At 35.1% G+C, this 25,395-nt stretch overlaps 1 protein-coding gene across 3 annotated transcripts; it reads right to left on the bottom strand.

Annotated features, from left to right (window-relative positions):
• Positions 1-13,825: 13,825 nt before the first annotated feature.
• Positions 13,826-20,199, bottom strand: LOC131060975 (uncharacterized). Of its 3 annotated transcripts, none has more exons than XR_009358906.1 (2): positions 19,724-20,199; positions 13,826-19,609 (listed from the first exon to the last, which is right to left on the bottom strand). XR_009358906.1 is itself a non-coding variant. In XM_059211108.1 (2 exons), the coding sequence occupies exons 1-2, from the start codon at positions 19,742-19,744 to the stop codon at positions 13,954-13,956; spliced, it is 318 nt and encodes a 105-aa protein (XP_059067091.1). In that variant the 5' UTR covers positions 19,745-20,199; the 3' UTR covers positions 13,826-13,953. The 3 variants fall into 3 exon arrangements, 2 of the variants coding, with proteins under 2 accessions (XP_059067091.1, XP_057850452.2); XM_059211108.1 differs by having other exon boundaries at positions 13,826-14,250; XM_057994469.2 differs by having other exon boundaries at positions 13,826-14,250; positions 20,046-20,199.
• Between the last annotated feature and the right edge of the window lie 5,196 nt (positions 20,200-25,395).

Here is a 25,395-nt window from a genome sequence, read left to right as displayed (position 1 = left end):
AGATGAACTGTTACACTCTGTAACTGTCTACCGATTACCTTAAACCTTGCCGGTTAAACCTTTCTTATCGGTTCTCTTACTAACAATTAGTCACTTCAATATTTTTCTATCAACACTTAAACTGCTCAACCTGGAAGAATCACACTTTCTCATCCAACATCCTCTCTCTTACTTGCAACTTAAGTTTTTGATCTACATTTTAAAACACATGCTTTCCCACCAAAACAAAAACTCAAACTTCACACGCTTAGGGTTTTCTTCACCGACCACAATCTGTATCAATTCGGATATCATCTTCTTGAATAGACAACCTGCAATAGGTCAGCAAAAAGATTTGTCCTTTTTTATTCTTCCTATAAATGTTTACTATATTTAGCAAACTGGACCCTGTTCATCGGTCTTGATTTTGTCGATCACAATAAATGATCTAGCTATTTCTATCTACAGATCAACAAGACGATTAGATGTCTTGCTTCAATCATAATGTCAAAGAATAAAATCTCTGCCTTTTGATTTGCTTTGAGCCACAATCCTCTACAACCGATCTGTGATTTTTGCAGTGGATATTTAATACCGACCTAGTTGACAACTACCTCACCGACGCACCGTTCACCTACCATTGCATGTTCGCCACCTAGAGTCCACGTGACATCTCTGTCAGTATCCAACTCACTTGATTGTGTCGGTTCAAACTCAGTCACCGACTGGACATGCTACTAGTATACACTAACTGGTTAACCTTCATATTGTGCACTTCTCTCTTCTGCCGGTTAGGACATGCTATCCTGGACCACAATTTCCAGGTTTGCTTTCTTACCAGTTGACATACTTACTGGTTGACATCAACATGCCAACAATATCCAATTTCAGTAACAACATCTTGCATACCGGTTGACATCAATGACAATACAATGCCAATAATCTCCCCCTTTGACATTGATGTCAACACACATATTATTCACAATCCGGGCTCTTTCTCCATGCTCTTTCTCCAACTGTGTTCTTTCTCCCCCTTTGACAACAATGAAAAAGGGATCAGACATCAATTACCGGTACACCAAATCACTCTACCCTTTCTCTCGGTAGGCTAATTGCAACTTTTGTAGATAGACAAATTGAATAGCTAACTTCCCAAAGCTACAAACCAACTGGTACTGCCACATAAACATCTGATCTCCCCTTGTATCCCGCATATGGCTGAAGAGTAAAAAATGTATGGCTGTGAACTCCCCCTGAACCACAAATCCCCATACACATTTAAGTGCATAAAGCGGGTGAAAAACTCCTAACTTGTATCTTAGATATTTAAATGTGTTTACCAGTAGAGGTTTTGTGAAGATATCAACAACTTGTTCACTTGTAGGAACATATTCTACCTTCAATTCTTGCTTTGCAATCTTCTCTCTGAGAAAGTGATATTTGATAGCAATGTGCTTTGTCCTTGAGTGCATAACCAGAATATTTGAAATGTTGATTGTACTTGAGTTATCACATCGGATTGAAATAGGTTCAAATATTTTTATCTGAATGTCCTTGAGGGTCTGCTTCATCCATAAAACTTGAGAACAACATGTAGCAACATCAATATATTCTGCCTCAACAGTAGATAAGGAGATAGAATCCTGCTTCTTGTTGTGCCATGAAACTAACCGGTTACCTAAAAAGAATGCTCCACCACTTGTGCTTTTTCGGTCATCAATGCAACATGCCCAATCGAAATCAGTGTAGGCCTATAGAGTGAAATCTCCTTGCTTCATATACCACAAGCCATAATTAAGTGTTCCTTGTAGGTACCTGAAAGATTCTTCTAACTGCATTCTCATGTGACTGTTTAGGTGTAACTTGAAATCTTGCCACCATACATACTGCCTGCACTATATCTGGTCTTAAGGCAATAAGGTATAACATACTACCAATCATGGATCTATATAGAGTCTGAGCCACTTCTGGTGACTCATCAACCTTGCTCAACTTGCATCTGGTCACCATGGGGGTACTTACAGGTTTGTTGTCTTCCATCTAAAACTTCTTCAACATATATCTGGAATACTTGGTTTGAGAGATAAATATTGCTTTATCTTGCTATAAAATTTTCAAACCAATAAAATATGACAGCTCTCCAAGCATTGACATCTCAAACTCTGATTGCATTTGATCAACAAACTCTTTACACAAGATATCCTTGTGGCCTCCAAATATTATATCATCCACATATACAACAACAATCATCAAGTGATTTCCATCTGCCTTGATGTACATATTACTATTTGCACTTCCCTTTTTGAAACCTTGCTCCTTGCTCTTGGAGCCTGCTTTAAACCATACAATGCTTTCTTCAATCGACGCCCAAAAGTTTCATCATCATGCAGCGGAAAACCTTCTAGTTGTTCTATGTAGACTTCTTCCAAATTACCATTCAAGAAGGCAGACTTAACATCCATTTGATATATCATGTATCCTTTGAAGGCAGAGAATGCTAAGAACATTCTAATAGCTTCAAGTCTAGCAACCGGTGCAAATGTTTCTTCAAAATCAATTCCTTCTACTTGAGAAAACCCTTTTCACACCAACTTTTCTTTATGTCTGACAATCTTACCTTCTTCATTCATCTTGTTCTGGTATACCCATTTAGTACCAATGATATTTTTATCTGCTGGTCTAGGAACTAACTCCCAAGTCTTGATCTTTTCAATCCACTGCAACTCTTCTTCCATTGCATCCATCCATTTCACACTTTTGCTGGCCTCATTGAATGTCTTGGGTTCCATTTCAGTCATTAGGCTGAAATTCACTTGTTCATTATTTCGGGCAAGTCTTCTTCTGGTATTACACCATCATTTTTATTACCTATAATCTGCTCTTTTGGATGATTTTTCTGCACATATTTGTTAGGGGTATTGTTGGGTGCTTCTCTCGGTTCACTTTCTGACTTAACTTCATCTTCATCACATGAATCATCATACCGGTTTACTTGTGCTTGTTTGCCTTTATGCAGATCTTCATCAACTTTTACATGCACACTTTCAATGACACTTCTCAGTCTTTTATTGTAGCATTTGTAGGCCTTGCTGTGAGTAGAATAAACCAATAAAATACCTTCATCACTCCTAGAATCAAAACCATCTAAACTATATTCATCTCTCTTGATGAAGCATTTACTTCCAAAGACTTTGAAATATTTAATTGATGGCTTCCGGTCATACCACAGTTCATAAGGTATCATTCTGCTATTTGTTCTCAGTTGAACCCACTTTAGTGTATATACAATAGTTTGAACTGCTTTCTTCCAGTATATATCCGATATGTTTCCTTCATTCAATATAGTTATCACCATCTCCTTGACAATCCGGTTTTTCCTTTCTACAACACCATTTTGATTCCATGTCTCTCACAGTAGTCTCCAAACTCATTTGATGCGAACTCACCACTCCAATCAGATCTCAGACACTTCAGCTTGCATCCACTTTGTTTCTCAACCATCTTTTGAAAGATTTTAAACCTCTCATATGCTTGTGATTTGTCATGTAGAAAGGTGACCCATGTCATTCTTGAAAAATCATCAATGAACAACATGAAGTATCTCTCACCGGATATAGCTCTTGTTATGGTTGGACCACATAGATCAGTATGCACAATTTCTAAGGGTCTTGAGGTATTATGTTCTTTGGTCTTGAAGGTTACCTTAGTCTGCTTACCTCTTAGACATTCATCACAAAAGGTGCTTGCCGGTTTGATGATCGATGGTATATGTCTCACATAGCCTTTCTTGCTCACCTTAACTATATTATCAAAGTTTATATGGCCTAATCTCTTGTGCCACAACCAACTCTCATCTACTTGTCCCATCATGCATTGGGACTCAAAGCATTCCTTCAGATTGTACACATTTTTATCTGTCCTTTTACCTTCTGCAACAATCTGCCCAATACTTTCCTTCCTTATCCGACAACCGGTAGAGTTAAATGTGAATTTGTATCCTTTATCACACATCAGACTCACTTATTAAATTATGTTTTAGTTCTTCCACATAGTATACATCATGTGCTTTTAATTTGCAATCTATGTTCAGAGTACCTTTGCCTTTTATCTTGATGGAAGAGTTATCTCCGAACCTCACCGAACCTCCATTCCAATCATCAAACTTGATGAACTTCTGTTTGTCTCCGATCATGTGATTGGAACAACCACTGTCAACTACCCATAAATTTCTTCTTTCTGTATGCAGGAAGTCTAGACAATCAGACTTGACTCAGCCTTATTCTTATCCTTTTCAACCCAAACCGGGTTGGCTTTCTTCATCTTGTTAGCTACAATTTTCTGCTCTGGTTTTGATTCTGGTCTCCAATCCGGTACTGACTTCTTTTGCTTAGATGTCCTAAGTTTGCAATGCTTTGCAATATGGCCAAATTTTTGACAATGACAGATTCACATTGACATTAAAAGATGAATTTGAAAAATTATTGTAGGACACCGACAAACTTCTCCTACATTCATAACTCCGATGACCAAAACCATTACATTGATAACAAGTAACATTCATCTCCCAAATTGCAACAAACAAATTTCTACTTTCAAAAGTAGTAGGGGGATTACGCATCAAACTGCAATAATCAATTATATGACCAAACATTACACCAGTAACAGTAACCATGGAATTTGAATACATACCAATCTTGTCTCTTTGGACCGGCAAACCTTTGTCTCATCGAGTGTCTTATTGTCACGTCATATACTCTAGTGAATCCTTCATTATCAACCTTGGGCTTTCCTTTAGGATCTACATTCTGGTACAGTGAGTGAGCCTTCCGGTTCAAGGTTTGAGCATTCTAGTTCACAAGTTGATTTCTTATGGCTTCAACATAGGTCTTTTACTTGGTAGCTTTGTTGACAGTAAAGGTTTGTTTTTCTGTACTCTCACTTGAAGAAGTAAACTATATCTCCTTGCCTGATGTGTCTTTACTATTGGAACTTTATCATTCTTCAAAACCTATACCTCCGGTATCTTTTGAGTGCTTCTGATTACTCAACATCTTGTTCAAGGCTTCAGTGTTGCTCTCATGTTTGCTTCTCATCTTCAATTCATTCTTGCTCTTCTCAAACTCCTTTCTGAGCCTTACAATATCTTCTTCTAGATTCTGATGCTCCTTCTCCTTCTTTATCAAATTGAAGGATGTAACTTCACATATCCTCTTGGGTTCTTCCAACTGGAGTTTCAAATCAGAAATAGATTTCTAGGTCTCCTCCAAAGATTCCTCTAAATGATCTTGTTCTTCTGCGACAACATACTTAACCTTTTTGAGTTCCCTTCTTGTTTTACTCAACTCCTCAAGAGCACTTATGAGTTCACCTTCCAAGTCCACTTCAACTTCAATGTCTTCATCTTCATTAGCTTCATCAACCAGTTCATCTAGTGCCATAAAGAGATTAGTTTCTCTTTCATCCTCACAATACTCATTTTCCGAGGCACTTTCTTCATTTGTGGCATCATCTTCAAAGCATACAAATTGTTCAGCTTCCGGTAGCTTCTTCTTTCTTGTTGGTAGACTTTCTTCTTTTTATCCATACTTGAAGGTTTGCTGGTGCTTTGTTGCTCCTCTCCATTATTCTCACCATAGGGACATTTTTAAGCAAAGTGTCCTATTTTACCACAGTTAAAACATTTGAGAGGTAATTTTCCTTTGTACTTACTAGATCCTCTTTTAAGCTTCCTTACCAAGTTTGCTACCACTGTGTCTGAGTCTTCACTAGATTCTCCATGAGTAATTCTATTACCAAACTAAGGAGATCTGGCAAGGAAAAAACTAAGTTAAAAAGATTCAAACACTCCCGGTTAGATGAACTATTACACTTCATAACTGTCTATTGGTTACCTTAAACTTGTCGGTTAAACCTTTCTTACTGGTTCTTCGACTAACACTCACTCACTTCAATATTTTGTTATCAACACTTAGTCTGATCAACCTAGCAGAATCACACTTTCTCATCCAACATCCCGTCTCTTATTTGCAGCTTAAGTTTTTTATCTACATTTTAAAACACATGCTTTCCTGCCAAAACAAAAACTCAAACTTCACGCACTTAGGATTTTCTTCACCAACCACAATCCGTATCAAATTAGATCTCATCTTCTTGAATTGACAACCTACAATAGGTCAACGAAAAGCTTTGTCCTTTTTTATTCTTCCTATAAATGTTTACTATATTTAGCAAACTGTATCTTGTTCATCGGTCTTGCTTTTGTCGATCACAATAAATGATCTAGATGTTTCCATCTCCAGATCAACAAGACGATCAGATGTCCTCTTTGATCATAATGTCAAAGAATAAAATCTCTATCTTTTGATCTGCTTTGAGCCACAATCCTCTGCAACCGATCTGTGATTTTTGTAGTCGACATTTAATACCGACCTAGTCGGCAACTACCTCGCTGACGCAACATTCACCTGCCACTGCATGTTCGCCACTTGGAGTCCACGTGAAATCTCTATCAACATCCAGCTCACTTGATTGTGTCGGTTGAAACTCAGTCACCGACCAAACATGCTACCGGTATACACTAACCGGTTAACCTACATATAGTGCACTGCTCTATTTTGTTGGTTAGGACATGCTATCCCAGACCGCGCTTTCTGGGTTTTCTTGCTTATTGATTAACATACTTATCGGTTGATATCCCATATCGATTGACATCAACATGCAAACAATCTCCAATCCTGGTAACAACATCTTGCATATCGGTTGACATAATTACCAGTTGACATCAATGACAATACAATGTCAACAACTAATTCTTAATATTCTGTGAAGAGTCATGTTCATGGGACAACACATGCCGAGCACGCTTATGCTTGTGGAAGTTGGTTTCAATGATGATGAGGTTTGAGAATATGCGCCTAAGAGTAAACACAATAAATCTTTTTGGATGAATGAAAGATATTCATAAGTATGGTTAGTTGACGGTGTTATGCTAGAGACCATACAACAATCTAATTGACTCGTGATTGTTGCATGCTGTGTTGCAGGACAATCATAAAAAAGAGACAAGACATATATAAAGACCTAGAGTCTAGCAAGGTGCCCATGTTCTAGACAATGCATATGCAATAAGACAACTAATTAGACATATTGGAAAATTAGAATGAGAATGTGAAAGTAATGTTGACTTGGTCAACACCTCCTTCGGGATTCGCAACATGTGCTTCCTCTTGCCTCTCGTGGATCCTTGTCTCTGGCCTCTCTCCCATTTGTTGATAGCTCGATCTTTTGGCGTAATGACAATGGTGATTCCAACAATTGGTATCAGAGCCTGGGTTACAAGTTTGAATCCCAAGAGGGTTACTTCATTCCGTCAGTGTGGAACCCTCAGTCGGTGCTGAGGGGGATATGGTTGAATTGGTTAGAACCTCCTTTGGGATTCATGACATGTGCTTCCTCCCGCCTCTCGTGGGTCCTTGTCTCTGGCTGCTCTCTTATTTGTTGATAGATTGAGCTTTTGGTGTAATGACAACGATGATTCCAACAAGTAAAATATGATAATGTGAAATTGATAGCCCCCCCTTAAAATGATTTGCATGACTTTGAGGAGTTAAAGTAATTTTAAGGAGAAGAGATGTTGTATAATGAAAATACATAACAATATTTATTCATGGAATGTTATCTTATATAAGGATAATATATAAAACCTACAACATCAAAAAGTTTTAGATAATAAAAACTAGGGGATCCAAGTATTTGTATATAATGCTATATGAAATGACATCCTATCTCATATGCATTGGAACAAAAAGTAGAAAGGAAGAAAGATCACATGAAAACAAATAAAAATTTGAGTGAACATGGAAGAGGCCTATCTTCCCAGTGCTTTGCATTGTCCTTGAAGGCAAAAACAAGTCCATTTATAGTAGAATAACAAGACAAATAGAGGATTTGACAATAGATTTTCTCTCATGTATCCAAGTAGCTATGAGGGCATCTTGGATCCTTTAAGAGAGATCTCAAGAACAAACAAGCATGTACGAGGGAATACAAACAATCATGCAAACTCTAAAATCTAAAGGTATAGAGTATAATTCTCTAATAGACTATATCCGACAAGTATTCCTCCTTCCAATCTAGATTATAAGGAGAAGCAGGTTGAGCTTGCATAGGCACAATGGCTAAGGTAGTATTAGGTGTCTCACCTGCAACAAGAGACAAGAATGAAGTAGCTTGAACCTTATCATCTTGTAGTTCTTGCAAAGTGAGTGTCAATGATCTTGTGAAGATAGTTGATAATGCTAAAATATCCCCCAAATAGTTAAAACCTATAATTCTTAGAGGAGTGCGATGAATCAACTATAGTACGCTGAACAATAGGAGGGTTATTGTCAACCTCTTGGAGAGGGGCAGTACAAATTATAGAGAATGGGGAACATCCTTGACCACAAGAACAAAGAAAGAAAAGCTATCTAGTGGTGGAGGAGATGAAGCAGACTTCCTGTGATGGAACTCAAGAATAGAACCATGCTCAAAATTACGTTGAGACACTTGGTGCGAGATCTTCACATCAATTGTGGGAGGTTTGGCGTTTCTGAAATAGTTAGGATGAAGAGTGTGTGAGATGAGAAACAAGAGCCACAATAGACACAAATTTTATCTTAAGCATGTCTATGGGATCAACAAAACGTGCAAATTAGGTTATGAGGTGATAAGTGGCGGTTTCAAGGAGGGAGTGATGAACACTTTCACTCGTTTGAGGTGAAGACCTAGGTGCAACTAATTGAGTTAGCTGGATAGAAACGTGAGGCTCACTCTTAGTATTCTATGAAGAGACATTCATGGGCCAATACATGTCGACGACGTTTACACTTATGCACAAGTTGGTTTTGATGATGATGATGTTTGAGAACATGCACCTGAGAATACTCTAGAGCATTGTACTTTGTAAATGAAGTTGTCTTCACATTCAAAGTTGAAAGAAGAACAAAGTCCATAAATGGATCAAGAGTGCCATGGGTGCAAGAGATTTAGTATTAGCTACTGGTTCCTCTCTTTGAAATGCTTTTGGTGCAAGAGTCAAAATAGGAGGAACAATAAAGGGTAAAGACACAATAGCTATATGTGAGTAACTTCCCTTAGAAGAATGTTTCCCTCTTCCATACAAAGTATAACAAGGAACAATAAGAAGAACTTGAAGTTGGAAAACTTAAGGTTTAGAATTGGACAAGGTTAGTGCCTTTCTCCTTCCTATGTTAGAAATAGGTGGAGGAATAGAAGACACTGTTGGAGGTTGTGAAGTCTTAGAAGAATGAGGGAGACTACTTGAGGAAGCATGCTTGTCTTTAGTCCTCAAAGAGGAGGGCACAAAATATGTTGTTGCAAGGAATAGATTGAGGAGGAGGAACTATAGAAGTTGGAAATATTGAGAAGGTGAACCCCTGGTCTTGTATGTATAATATGTCATATAACAATTGACCATGGGGTAACATGGGCCCTATCAGGGTGGGATAGAAATGATCAAGTGAGAAGCTTGCACATGACAACAATGGTTTGTATCCAGTATCTCTTATGCATGCACAACACCATCATGGGGAAGCTTGAAGCATTTGAAGACAATTGGTATGACCACATTCATGGAAACTAGGTAAGTTATGGCTAGCTTTACTTTGAATAAGTCAGACTCATGAATCATAATAAATGTCATATCCATGATCTTAGTTCCCATAAAGAGTGAGAAAGAAATGAAACTAAGTGGTTGTAGATAAATACAATCATGAGGAAGATGGTAGCCTTGGACTTTTCATACTTCTCTGTATGGAGACTATTGATGAACATTTTTTTTTTGGTATAACAATGACTTTGGTGGCAAGATGAATGATAATGCCTCTAACTATGTTCTAGTTGATTTGAGCAAGAATGTACAACAAAAAATATTCTCCATTGAAAGACAAATCATTTACTTTAAAAGATATCTTAGGAACATTCACTTTACAATCTAGGGGTGGCATAGGATTTATTCTTATCATATTCACATAATCATAACTTGTAGGTCGAAAAGAAGACAATTTAGTTATACAATTTCAAGAATGAGAAAAAAATGGATCTATGTAGTGCCTATTTGAATTAGCAACTGGCTTGTCTGGGTTCCATTTTTTATCATCAATAAGGATGGTACCATTATTTATGTGGTCTTGGATAAAGTGTCAAAGATATACACAACCTTTGACATCATTACCTTGTACTCATTGCTATTGGCAAAACTTTTACACATCATACTAGCCAGGGTATGATTTATCTACATGGATCAATCTTATCTCTAGAAGGGTGATTAGATTATGTTTTAATGATTTTTGTAACACACTATAATATGTATCAGATAATTTTGTAGAAGTCTATTGCGTTGTGATTTTATTGTGTTCCTCTTGGGAGCATGAGGTATATTTATAACATTTGAAATAGCTATATTTTTCTTAGACCCTCAAGAGGAAAACACAACTCCATGGCTATCAAGACAAGGGGGTGAGGAAAAGTCTAGATATTGTATCAAAGTTTGCTGATAGTTACACAATGTTGTACATAGATGAGCAAACAAAGTGTACTTCATCAAGATAATTTTCTCTCGTAATATCGACTACAAATTACCTATAAATATTGTAATGACGTTTTAGCTTAACCCAAAAAAAATAACTATTTTTTTTTCTTACTTGATTCAATCACACTCAGGTACTTGTATCCAAACGGGATAGGCATCCATCCAACCGGGATAGGAACTTAACCATATGAGTAAGGCATCTATCCATACAAGACAAAGGGTTTCATCTATCCAATTCAAGATAGGCATCCACCTAAATAGGGTAGGCATCTATTCATAAATAATAGGAAATTCTCTGGCTAGAGACTTAGACTCACCAGGACCATTCGGGTCCTGAGTCACTCTCTGAAAACTACACTCCTCTACTAGGAGTGCACCGAGGTCACCGTCCTTAGGAGTACATGAAAATAATTATTTAAACAAGCTTGAGTTTTGCCTTAGAAGTCAGCCTAAAGCCTCGAGAAGTCAAGCGAATTCATATTGGATTCCTTTCGAGTATGCTTTGAATTAATTTTAATCTTTCAATTATAATTATCTAGACCCTTTGATGAAGGACAAAGGAGCTTAAAAAACCAACAACACATCCTTAACCAAATCCTAATCCCCATCCCCAAATGCTTTAGTACTAGAGCCAACTCTATCCCTAGACTGCCTACATACCCGTTTCGGCACGAGATCAGGTCATGAAATATGTAATTCTGGTTTCTTTCTATGTTTAATGTAAATTGTATGGTAGGTATGCAACCCTTTCTAGGGTCAATGTACCAAATATGTTTCTTTGCGGTTGCTACCCATGATGGTAGCGATATAGCAAAACGACTCAAGGTGGCCCTTTGCTTATGGGCTAAAACTAACTAAGCCATATTTCCTATTATTTATGTCACCCTTGACCTGCTATCATCCATAAAATTTTCATCAAGATAAATAATTTCCAAATTCATCACACACAACCAAACCCTATTGGTGTTTTCTAATGTTCAACTGAATGGATGTTAATTCATTTTAAAATTTATTTTTTTAGGTTATCGATCAAAGGGGGATTCCCGCCCCTTGGATTTTAACTTCCAAATGACCCTTATTTATCCCTGACAATTTATAGGGACGATGTCACACATGTCGTTGTTGCAACTTTATTAGGTGTTAAGTGCAGTAGTTCAACATGACAACATTACCCGTAAGTGTGACCTAGAGGCACCATAGACATCAAACACTGCTAAGTTTTTGGTTTCGTCTCCTCTTGTTTAGTTATCTAACTATAATAGATGAAATCAACTCTATTACATGAAAACTAATCCATTTATTATCAAATACTTGAAACAATTTACTTGAAACGTACTAATTCCTTAAAAGGAAACTATGTATGACTATTTGCTTCAAAATTAAAAATATATAAATAATTTAATTTACATGAAGGGTGACATTTACTATGATGCTAAGTCAACTACTTGAAAAGTAATATTCTCTTAATAAGAAAACTATGGTAATAATTTAACTCTAAAACTTGAACTAAGTACATGTAAGTACTAATTGCTTGAAAACTATGATACTTGAAAGATACTAATTGCACCAAGAATGAATCTTTAGTAGTAAATATAACACTTGTAAGATAATAAATATTTTAAAAGAAAAACTATAATTGTAGAGTACTAATTTCTTGAAATAAAATCAATTTAATATTTATACTTGAAATGAAATTAATTGCTTAGAAAAAATACTACTTATTGTGATAAGGCTTAAACAAGTCTAACAAAGAATTGTTCTCATACAATTAATATCATTGTTTAAAAGGGAAAACAACTATTATTTAGTTACTACTCTTGAAAATTATTTCTAAATGCTTGAAGGTTTATTTACATTTAATTAGTGAATTAGTTAATTCCAATAATGATTTATTTTCTTAGAGATAGACGATATTATTTGTTCTAAATAATAGAATTTTCTAATTCTTTTAAGTAAATTAAACTAGTCTTTCTTATAATAATTTAACTACTATTGTGAACATTGTATGACTAATAAGAATTCAGCCATAAAAAGCTTATGAAAATAGATGATCTTTTTCCTTTTATTATCACGTTTCTTTAAAATACTTCCAAATAGAACGAGTAATTCAATATTTGTTTGAAGAATAAAACTCATTCCCAAAGTAATTACCTAATAGTTTGAAATATTTGAATAATTTATCAAATTATTTTGGATGGAAAATAATTACTCAATTAATCCAAATACTTGAAATATATTTTTGAAAGGAGAATAATAAAAATTTAGAAATGAATCTAGTGTTAATTTTTTTTAATTTTTATTAATAATAATTTCTTAAAGGGAAAACTATCTACTATTGAATAAAAAAAAGATAGGTAGTTGAAATTGATGTTAACTATTTGATATATAAAATTATTTATATTTTGGACTAAAAGGAACTAATTTTGAAAGCTAGGATCATTTATGCTTGGAATGAGTCTAATCTCTTAAGATCATTTTAAGAATAAGTATATTTATCAAATAAAATAAAGTAATTTTTTTATGAAAGAATTAAGCATTTATTTACTCATAATAGTGACAAATTAATCATAAGAAGAGTCTAAAAAGTTGAATATCATAAATTCGTTCATATCACTTATTTGATTAAATGTTTATAAAATAATATGTCTCAAATTATTTACTTGGAGTACAACATCTATTCCAAATAATTACTTATTAACATTATTTTAAATACATAATTTAATTTGATCCATCTATCTTTCAATTTGTATGTAATATAATTAATCCAGTAAAATTCATGGAGATTTTCAAATGGAAATAAAATCAATACTTCATCTTTTATTTTATTTTTCTTTCAAAGATAATCCTTTAAATGCTATTGTTTATAATAAAATTACTTATATTAATTTTTATATATACGTAATAGTTTCTTATTTAACTTCAAAAAATATTAAAATTATATATATATATATATATATATATATATATATATATATATATATATATATATATATATCATTTTTATATTAAAAGTGTTAATTATTAATAATAAAATCTAAAGTTTACTTTATATTAAGATTATGAAGTTTCTTTATATCTAAAATAGGCATGGAGCTTTTATTAAGGCTTGGCCTGCACACAACACAACTACACATGATATATGATGTGACATATATATATATATATATATATATATATATATATTGAATATAAAGGATAAATAGTTACAAAAAATATCGAAACTATCAGGTCATGCCAAGACCAATGGCCTACCTATAAAATTTCAACTTCAGACTTTATATTGAATATATAGACTAAAGAGAATGGCTGAGTATAAGAACTGAGAACAAAATACTCCATATACACAATGCTATACATCCAAAAAGTGGGGGATAGCTAGCTAACTAGTTATCAATCCAAGAGGTCCAACCAAGCGGACCTTCCATCCATATAATTTGTTTTCCCTGCCTCACTAGGACTGCTCCATGTGTGGCAAGTTGAGCCATGAATTCTTTCTCGACCCTCCTCCCTTCATTGATTTCTACTACACAAGCTGCAAGGGTGTTGACAAAGGGGGTCCTTTCTAAATTCTCCCTGCTCCATGTGAAATCATATGAGAGTTCTAAGACGTATATCCTGGTATGAGCATCCTCCAAGAATCTTTCAAACTTCTTTGTGGCTAGTCTCATTACTAGTGTAACCTGCGATTCAACATAATGTAAAGTAAGTCTACAAAAAGTCTCAGTAAGATTTCTAGCCCTACCTTGGAACTTATCTTCATTTCTGATAATCCATATGTACCATAAAATTTCACAAGTAAGAATAAACCAAAATAAATTACAATCTTTCTTCAATCCTTGCATAGAACTAGTAATAATGTTCAGAAATGGAAAAACCAAATAGGAGCCATATCTCCCTAGCAATGATATAGTGAAAAAACAGATGCTGGATATTCTCAGTCACCTTACAGAAATTACATATATCAAAAGAATTTTGTCGATTCTACAAGGAAGCCTATTAATAATCAACATCCATTTAAAACATTTCTTCTTAGGAGCAACTTTGTTGCTCCATAAATTTTCAAAAATGTGCTTCCATTTGCTATCAATCCAATCAATATGCCAAACATCATTAATATGATAAATTATGGAGTTATTTGCAGTTAAAGAATTGTAATTTTTTTTTGCCTTGACATTATTAAGCAAGGTGCCATCGTTCCAAGTGAAATTGAGGAGTCTATCATTATCCACTAGGCAACTCTTGGGGCCTCCCTTAAAATGGAGTATGTTCTCCAATTAGATGTATGCAGGGAGAAGGTCTAGGATAAATCAGCCCAAGGGATCATCGTTCCCTATTGATGAGGTCTTTAAAGCACTTAATACCTTTGTTAGCGCAGTTCTTAGCCGAGCACCCTTGAACAAGAGCGAGAGGTTTCCCTTTATGAAACAAGTTCCACCAAATGGACCTCTCACCACTGATAAAGAGACTGTTGTTGACCCTATAGTTAGAGATCTACACCCTTACATACTCCCACGCCTTCCAAATGGTTTTGAACACCAAGGAGCCTGGGATAGATACTCGAAAATTCCTAGCAACAAGGTCACTAAAGGGGAGATTCTTCCATGCCTTGGCTTGCTTGGGTACTACCACCATGATGTTATTCCTAACCAAGACTTTCCATGGCTCATTGACACTAAAAGATTGGACAATCCATTTGGCCGCAAGTGCTATCCCATGAATTCTTAAATCTTTAATCCTCAAACCACCATTTTCCTTCTCCTTGTAGCACCATTCCCATTTAATAGAATGTCACTTTCTACCACCTCTCCCATTCGACCATAAGAAGTTCCTTATAAATTTATGTACCTCCAGCACTTGGTAGTTACACTACATCCACACCGATGTATAGTAGATGGTATATGAAGAAAGGATCTTCTGGCACATATGGATCCTCCCTGCTAGGGACAGGTAATGCATGTCCCACTTGCTAAGCTTCTTGATCAGTTTGTCCTTAACCCAACACCACATATCCTTCATACATGGGGAAACAAAAAAGGGGATACCAAGGTATCTAACCTTCTTGCAAGACCCCCCCCATTGATATCCATAATTGTTAACCCAAGAAGTGGGGAGTCATGCCATCCCAGTAAAAAAGATTTAGCTTGTGAGATTTTGGCCTCGGAGGCTTCACTGAAGATCTTGATCTTATTAATAAGAGAGTCCATATTATTTTCCTCAAGCTATTAAAAAAGAGCCCTGTCATCAGCAAATTGGATATTCAAGAGATCCTCTTTGTTTGGAAGTTGAATACCTTTCACTCTAGGTGAGATCGAATTATCCCTTAGGAGAGAGTATATTGCCTCAGATACTATGACAAATAAGGTCAAAGCAAGGGGGCAACCTTGTCTAATAGATCTCCCTAGTTAAAAGGTCTCGGAAGTAGACCCATTTATGTCAAGCTGAGTGGATGCATCCTTAAGAAGGATTTGCACAAGGTGGCAAAATGCCACAGGAAATCCAAAAGCTTCTAGCATCATTATGATGCATCCGCATTCAACTCGATTGTAAGCTTTCTCAAAATCCAATAAGAACATGGCATCATTTTTTTTGGACACTTTAGTGAACTCCATGGCCTCCCAACTTGTAATTAGATTCTCAAGTATATATCTTCCTTTAATGAATCCCATCCTAGTAGAACATATAAGATTAGGCAGTACATTAACAAGTCTAATAGCCAGAATTTTGGCTAGAATTTTGTATGAGACATTAAGAAGGGTTGTAGGCCTCCAATTCTTTATGAGGGACTCGTCACCCTCTTTAGGGAGGAGTTTAATGAGTCCCTTGTTGATATCCATGCCAAGGGATCATACCTCAATGGCTTCCTCATACACATCTATAAGCACTTTACTTATCTAGTCAATATTGGCTTTGTAGAACTCGACCGAAAGCCCATCCAACCTAGGGGCCTCTCCATTGTTTAGAGCCCTGATTGAATTTTTTATTTCATCAATAGAGATTGGCTTCCTCAACTCAGAGGCATTTGCATCAAACACCAAGTGTGGGATTAACTCTTTAAATCGTTGCCTAGCTGAGTCAATTTTAGGACCCTCTTCGAATGTAAACAATTCCTTATAGATGGTTACAAACGTATTCTTAATATCATCAATATCCACAATCTCTTTGCCATCCACCCAAAGACAATCAATCTTTTCTCTATACTCTTTTTACTTCAACATGTTAAAGAAGAATTTAGAACCTTTATCTCCATGTTGCAACCAATTAGCCCAAGCTCTGATCTTAGTTCCAACAATCATGTTTTATTGCACTTTCCTCAACAGATCCTTGGTGAAGGCCATACATTGAGCTTTACTAACATTGTTGGGGTCATGTTGAACCTAAGCTTCCAAATAGTGCAGACTGTCAATTAAGGTTCTCTCTAATCTGGCATCGTTGGCTTTCTTCCTACCCACAATAGATAGGAGCCACTGCCAACTTCTAATATTTTGATTTCATCGGTCAATAGTAGACTTGTGCCCCACCCTCCATTTATTGTATTGGATAACAATATAGATTGCAACAAGGACCTCTTGATCCTCAAGTAGGGAAGTGTTTAATATGAATTTACCTTTGGAGCATTCCTTGTTCTGGGTCCTATTCTTGATACATGTCTATGAGACAATGGGGTGGTGATCTAAGTGAGTGAAGGGGAAAACTTTCATAGTGGTACCATTGTCAACCCGTTGAAAGGAGTCAAAATCCTTACCTGTCAAGTCCGCTATAAATCCTCTTGTGACCTTTTTACGTATTGCACCATGTATATCATATGCCCCCATACTCTCTTTTCAATCCCTCCAAGAGGTCAAAAAGTATCTTCATTCCCTTCATTCTGTCTCAGTGAATCTTCTCTATCCCCTTTCACTCCATTTTCAACCCACTTTATTTATCCTCCGGATACACAACCATGTTGAAGTCTCCTCCTACAATCTAGGGGATATTAGGCAGAGTGCTTATCCATTGCCACATACTTCCTCTCTCACAATAATCATTGGAGGCATAGACAAAGCATATCCCAATCTTATCTGTTTCAACCTTAATGATAGCCCAAGCTTCTCTCTCATAGGGAGAAGATCCATACTCCACAATAGCATCTCTCCATTTAGGATTCAGAAGCAATGCAAGGCCTCCTTTGCCTTTCTCATGTTCGGTGGTAATATTGTAAGTGTCCTTCAAGATGAACTTACGATTAACCTCAAGAGTGAAACTAACTACTTTCATTTCCTACAACATGACAATATTTTCAACTCTGTGATAGTTCATAAACCTTCTTGCTACACGTTTCCTGACTGGGGATTCCATTCCCCTAATATTCCATATACACTTCATCATCAAGACTTAGAGAATTTCAAGGCCTTTGGCAACCTTAAAACTGCTAAAACATTTGGGGAGCTCTGTATTAGCATCAATTTTCTTAGGGAGGAGGGAGATTTTCCCTTTACATCCTTTCGGTCTACCTCTTTTTCTTCTCACTCGGGGCGACTTCTTCCTCCCAGAGGATTCAGTCTCTATCTTTCCAGTTGGTTCACCTTCATCTAGGAAGATCATTTCTCTCTCAGTCTCCCCATTTAGAGATGGAGTTGTTGGAGATCCACTCTGTATCCAACTTAGACTCTAGGTCATTAATACCAATTGAATCTGCAAAACTTTTAGGCTCTGAATCACCATCCCTGGCCGAATTGGGAGAAGGGGGGGTAGATGTCCTAGCTGTAGGATCAACAACAATAATATCAAAAAAGGTAGAGTCCTTGTCTTCTGCAATAACAGGTTTAGCAGAGTAAAAATTGGCACCCTGAATAGACTGGAGGGATACAAGGGAATGATCAACACCTTCTACATTTCTAACATCAAAACCAACCGGAGGAGCAAAAGGCTCATCTCTTAAAAACTCAAATCTATTAGCAACCTTAATAGGGTTACTAGTAACAGGGGAGGAGCTCTTTTCCCCACATCCCTTCAGGTTATAAGAGGTTTGGTCCTTGTTTTCGAAATCTTGGACAATAGACTTAACCAGGGAATCCTTTTTACTTTTAGCAAATTACTGTTTCGGGGGTTGAGCATTGTAATCATCGATCCTTTGGGCTGATTATCCCGAATAGCTTTTTTAATCTTATCTAAAGACCAATTGTTGAGCATTCTTCCCTCTAGATTTTGCAAGTTTTAGGCATCTCAAATTGAGGAGAGTTTTTATTGGTCTCCTCTAATTGGGAGATCGCCTCAACAATAACCGAGTGGGGAGGGGATTCATTAGTAAACACCGCAAATTGGGTTGAGTGATCAAATTCAGGGGGTTTTGAGGCAGGTTCCAAGATAGCCGTTTCAACGCCCTGTTTGAGATCATCCAATTTATTCATAAGAAAAGGAGTAGAATTCCCAATATCATCATTAGTGGGGGTTTTAGCCACAGAATCCCTGATAGGTTTAGAGTCATTAGGAATAGCCTTATCATTTTTCGGCTTCCTAGCAGACAAAATAGAGCAATTATGCGTAATATGCCCTTCTCGTCTCCACAGAAAATAAGCATTAATGCCTCCTAAGATTTCCACAAGACAAGTAATAAGGCCATCTTCGAGCTTGATATCAATGAATCTCGGAAGCTCCCGACCTAGGTTGATTGAAACTAGAACCCTTGCGTCAAGATGTGGCACAAGAGAAGTGTGGTCGATTTTAATAACGCTACCAATGAGTTGCAAAATTTACAGAATAAAATTCCACAACAGCGGAGCGATATTTTTTAATTCTAACCATCTAAAGCACGAGAGTGCCAAAATTTCCTCATTGACTGCATCATGAGTCCAATTAAGGGCCTTGAAATTACATCTCCTTATAGTCCAGATTTGCTTTTGCACAATTGCAGATTGGGATTTTGCATCCCTGAAGAAAATAACAAACAACCCTTTTTGCAACATACGACAAAAAGAGACATGATACCCTAGTTTTTAAATCCAATATTCTTAATCCAATCATCAAGAAATCTGCGAGCCGGGCAATTTTCGACATCCACAGCTGCAAGAAAAATAGCAACGAAATTTAACCTAGATTTTTCCAAATTAATGGCTTTATTAATTGAATCATTAGGAATGAGCAATAAGGTAGGCAAAGGCGGGTTAGAAATCTTACCTCGTCTAACCTCTCCGCCATTAGAACCAGAGCCAGAATCACTCACCGGATCAAAAAGCGCGTCGGTTGGAGCAAAGAAAACTTCATCGACAAGGGCATCTTTGAACAAATTAGGGTTAATATTACCCGCAACCTCTATAATCCATCCGGACGTTGCGAGTTATTGGACTGTCCTCCAGATGAGTTGCCCATGGCGTGTCATAAAATCCGCACGAGCGCCTAGATGGTAAGGACACAAAGCCGAGAACGAGAAAAAAAACCAAACACCAAGGCAATGAAAATACAGATAAAAAGATAAAAAACAGAGTAGAGCGAAGCTTACCCATGTGGAGGAGGCCTTACCACCTCCTCCACACGCAGTGTTTGACCCCCACTTCGAGGCCCACGTCATTGTTCCTGTAAGCCTGGTTGCACAGTGTCGAGCCTTTTTCCTTCTCTCTTCCGTCCTCGACAATGCCCTCTTTCTCGTCTCAAAGAATTCTTTAGAAAATATTAACAATGCAATATGCTTATATATATATATATAAAATATTATACCATTTTTTTTCCTATTTCTATTTTTAAATTATAATATACTATTATAACTTATTTAATGTTTACTTAATAAAATATGTCTTCAATTAAATTCTCACTTTAGAAAAAATAAACTCTTTTCTGGCTTTCATCTAAATATTGATATATTTTAATATTTTAATTATAAATGTTTCTATTTAATTATTTTCTACAATAAATCTAGCTTTATAATATTTTTCAAAATACAATAATTATATATATATATATATAGTATTCAAAATAAACATAGGTTGTCAAAATGGGTCATCAAAATAGTACTTAAAATAGGTCATTAAAAATGGGTCCTAAACATAGGTCTTCAAAATGGGTCACCAAAATAAGTACTAAAAATGAGTCATAAAAATGGGTGCTAAAAAAAGTCATCAAAATGGATACTAAAAATGGGTCATAAAAATGAGTACTCAAAATTTGTCATAAGAATGGGTACTAAACATGGGTCCTCACAATGAGCACTCAAAATGGGCCAATAAAAATGAGTCATCAAAATGGGTCATAAAAAGAGTTATTAAAATGGGGTATTAAACATGGGTCATCAAAATGGGTCCTCGAAGTGGGCACTCAAATGGGACTATATATATATATATAATTATTGTATTTTGAAAAATATTATAAAGCTAGATTTATTGTAGAAAATAATTAAATAGAAACATTTATAATTAAAATATTAAAATATATCAATATTTAGATGAAAGCCAGAAAAGAGTTTATTTTTTCTAAAGTGAGAATTTAATTGAAGACATATTTTATTAAGTAAACATTAAATAAGTTATAATAGTATATTATAATTTAAAAATAGAAATAGGAATATATATATATATATATATATCGAATTGGAAATATTGTGCATGCAACACCCTTATTAAAAGAATAAAATAATGTTAATAATATTATTTATTAAATTTATAATATCAATAAATGTTCATGTTTTAATTATGTATAAATTAAAATATATTTCTATAACTTTTTTTGCATTTTGAATATTTAATAATATTTTATTTATTTATAAATCTTTATATGGGACCAAACAAAATATCATTTTAGATTTATGTATAATATTTTTTTAAAAATTGATAAAAATTGAATTGAAAAAATAAGATAAGTGTAAATATCTTTTTATTATCTCTTCTTGATTTTAATATTGTTTTATTTTATAAAACACATTTTTAATTAAAATGGAAAAATAAGATATATTATATAACAAATATATTATTAGTGTTTTTATTTTTTTTATTTTAATGTTAGAAGAATTTTTTTAATATTTTTTTTCCTTTACATTTCCCTCAATTAATATTTCTTATCTAGTAATTCTTGTAACATTTAATATTTACCCAAGTAAAACCAAACAATCCTCTCCTAATTTTCCAAATGCAATGAATTCAAATAATCCTCCTCAAAATACCCAAGAAACTCCATGCATACAAAAGAAAATTTACTTGAATTCAAATTTAACTCAAACAAATATTGTGCATTCAAATAATCCTCCTCAAAAATACCCAAGAAATTGCATGCATTCAAAAGAATATTTTCTTTCATTTAGATTTTACTCAAACAAATATGCATAGATTTATTTTAACACTTTTAACAAAATGATAATACTTGCATTTGAAAATATACAAAAGAAGATTGAATAGATAAAAACTTGGATTTGCAAAAATATCAAATCCATCTCTGTTGAACCATGCTTCCGCTTCCAACTTCATTTCTTCAAATTCTTTCTCTCCAATTCTGATAGCAATCTCCCCATTCAAATTTCATCAAAGAATCTCCTTCCAAAAGTAGTATCCATATTCAACTCATATTTCATCAAGGATCTCTAGCAAAACTTGCTCACAAAACTTCTTCTAAACTAGAACTAAATCATAAAATGAAATTTCAGTAACATCTCCCGAAAAGAATGTAAAATATATACAATATCCTCCTAATTTATAAAATTTGAAGTTGTAAATAATTTTTACCATCGGTAAGAATAATTTTCAAATTAGAGAGACTCTTCAATTAATAGTTGTAAGAGAATATGCCAAAAAAAAAATTATAACCCCCTTGTTGACAATTTATTTATTTCTTCCATTTTATCAAAAATGAATTTTGTAACTCAAGGGATGACCCAACAACGCAACGGTTACCTAGCAGCCTCCTACCTGGGAGGTCTTGGATTTGTGTCTACTTGAGGCCCATGTGTCCCACACATAGGTAATGGCAAGATAAGGTGATGCTTGGGCGTGGAAGACAAGATGACACAAGGAGATATAAGGGTGTTATTGCCAAACAAAACATAAGGATGAGACCCCTAAAAAATGTGGTCTCATTGGTTTATAGCTCCAATCAAAAGCGAATAATGCTTCCACGATATTCCTGTCATAGAATTAATTTTTAATTCCCATGTCATAGCATTTGCTAAAATAATATTTATTCCTTCCAAAATAAATAAATATTGTAACTTCTACTTGTCATAGAATACGCTTATAATAACTTTCCTCTTCTATTGTGTCAGGTGTCTTCACCTTCCCCTTTTTCCTACATGATGTGTTTAATAAAAAAATATATGCATTAAAATAAATATAAAATAAGTATTTAATTACTTGCATCTATTTATTATTATAATTTAAGGATTATTTAATTTTTTGGTCTTCTAATAAAATTAGTTTTATATATATTAGTCTACTATTACAGTGAATTATTTAATTTATTGCATTTATTAATTTTGAGTTTATTTGATTTATTAGTTGATTTTAAATTTATTATAAATAAATAATTTATCAATTTCAACTTACCCAAAATTAATTAAATAATATTTTTGAATATTCTAAGTGGAGTCTTCATCCTGAACCCCACTTATGCATCCAGTTTCAAGCAGCCTCAGAAAATTACTATTCACAAAACATGGCACATCCTCATGATTTGACATCACATCATCCATACACTGGAAACCATACTCGGTCTCATGTTCGATCACTTCACCACATGTTTTATCATCCATCATGAAGAGAGGGTTTTCATAACTTTCCTTGATACCCACTTCAAAGAGAGGATTATCAAGAACCTAGAAGCCATCCCTTTCCTCTTGCTCATTTCCATCTTGTTGATCTGAATCTACACATGCAACTTGTGTTTTTCTTGTGAAGTTCTCAAGATCAAACTCTTCTCAAAGACTATCAAGCTCACCAATTACTTGCTTGATTTCTTCAGCTCTTTGTGCATTCTCTTGCTCCCTGAGAAGTTTGAAATCAACAAATAGATCTTCTACTTCCATTAGAACCAACTGAGTATTTTCTAACATATCCTTTGTTGACTCAATCTCAAGAGTAAGCTCTTCAACTTTCCTCTCTTTTCTTTGGAAAGCGCTAAGGATCTTCTTTGCAGATTCGATGACATATTCATGTTGTGACCAATTGTATTCACTCTAATTTCAATGTCTCCAAAGAGTCTTTGATTAGTTGCAGATTAGGGAGAGCAACTTCATCCTTAACTCCTTTCCATCTCTCTTCAATTTGAGACTTCCAATAGAGTTCTTCTATCAAACTATGTGTACGGTCAAACCCAGATAGAATTCACACCTCATTCTCAAAGGACCTCATGAATTTATCCTTCCACTTGTGAACATGCAAAGGTGGTGTATTGGTGATTGGCTGTAACTGAAAATCAGAACTTTGTTTCTTGTCTCTGTCGCCTTCAAAGCTGCTCTAAGACTCCTTTTGTTCACCACCCACTAGCTGCAATTGCTCAATATCACAAAGAGGATCAGATTCTACTAAATCTTCAAGTTTTTGCTTACCACCAATTTCATGAATAGGTAAATTATATTTGTATTTTAGAACCTCTTTAAACTTTCCATCATCAAGAACCATATGGTCCTCTAGCTCTACATCCTCCTCAATGTCCTCTTCATCAAAGGATGTGGTAGCCCCCAACTTGATCAATGAGTCATTGTTGATTGTTGTTCTGAAAGTTTTTGTATAAATATATTCTTCTTCAGTGGTTGCAACCATCTCAAAGGGGTCATTATGGACTTTTGCCAAGAAAACACTTTTTTCCAAAGACACCTTTTCCTCTAATGGCCTCTTCATAGCTTACAACACAATCTGTTTTTTGAGCCTCATCAGGATCAAAGGGAAATTCATCCCACATAGTTTTCTCGTCGTCCTTATCTACCTTCACACCTGGATCCCAAATGCTAAAAGGCTGAATACCAAACTCCAACTTAGACCTTGAATCTTCTCTTGGTTTCCAAACATTTGTATTCTCACTAAGAGAAATGCTAGAACCAAGTTATGTTCCATCTTCCCACTCAAAAATTGGATTGTCATATGTCTTCTCCATACCCATCTCAAATAATGGGTTATTATTGGAAACCATAAACTGATTTTCCAAAGAAAGTGAATTGTTGATATGATGAATACCAAAATTAGAATCTTTGTCATACCTTCCAACAATGATTCCCTATCTGCCCCAAGTCTCATGTACCTCCTCTTCAAACCTTGTCTCATCATCATCATTTTTAGCTAAATGGTGAACATCACCATACTCAAAAAATCCCAAACTATGGTTTGACTCCTTGCCAAGATGAGGTGAAGGTGATGAAACAATGCTCGACTCAATTAGAGGGGAACCAAAATAATTCATACCTCCTTGTGGCTAATTTATCATAGCTAGTTCTATAATACCTTCTTTAATCATCATCTTCTCTTCCTTTGGAAGCACATGAGTGCATTCAACACCATCACTAACTCCATAAGAAAGATTAAGGAACTCATCATGCACAACCCAAGCTACTGATTTATCTTCTTCTTGAATGACAACCTCATCAACAATAGTAACATGCATCACCAAAGAGTCTTCATGAAGCACTGTCTCAAAGTTATGTGTCAAAGAACCAACTCCATCATTTGTCTTTGTGTTAAAGATATTATTTTCAGACATCAAATGATATTATTAAGGTTATAATACCTGGATACTTCATCAAATTAATCAATCCTTGCATTAACTCACACATAGAATTATTTGTGGTAGACATTCTTCCAAACTCTAATATATAACACAAAGATAGTCTCAAATGAAGGCCAAGGCACTTATTTATAACCTTCTCCCAAATCGAACCTCTT

This window comes from Cryptomeria japonica, chromosome 9 (assembly GCF_030272615.1).
Source record: "Cryptomeria japonica chromosome 9, Sugi_1.0, whole genome shotgun sequence".
Lineage (NCBI taxonomy): Eukaryota > Viridiplantae > Streptophyta > Pinopsida > Cupressales > Cupressaceae > Cryptomeria > Cryptomeria japonica.
This window is presented reverse-complemented; position numbering and strand designations above follow the sequence as displayed.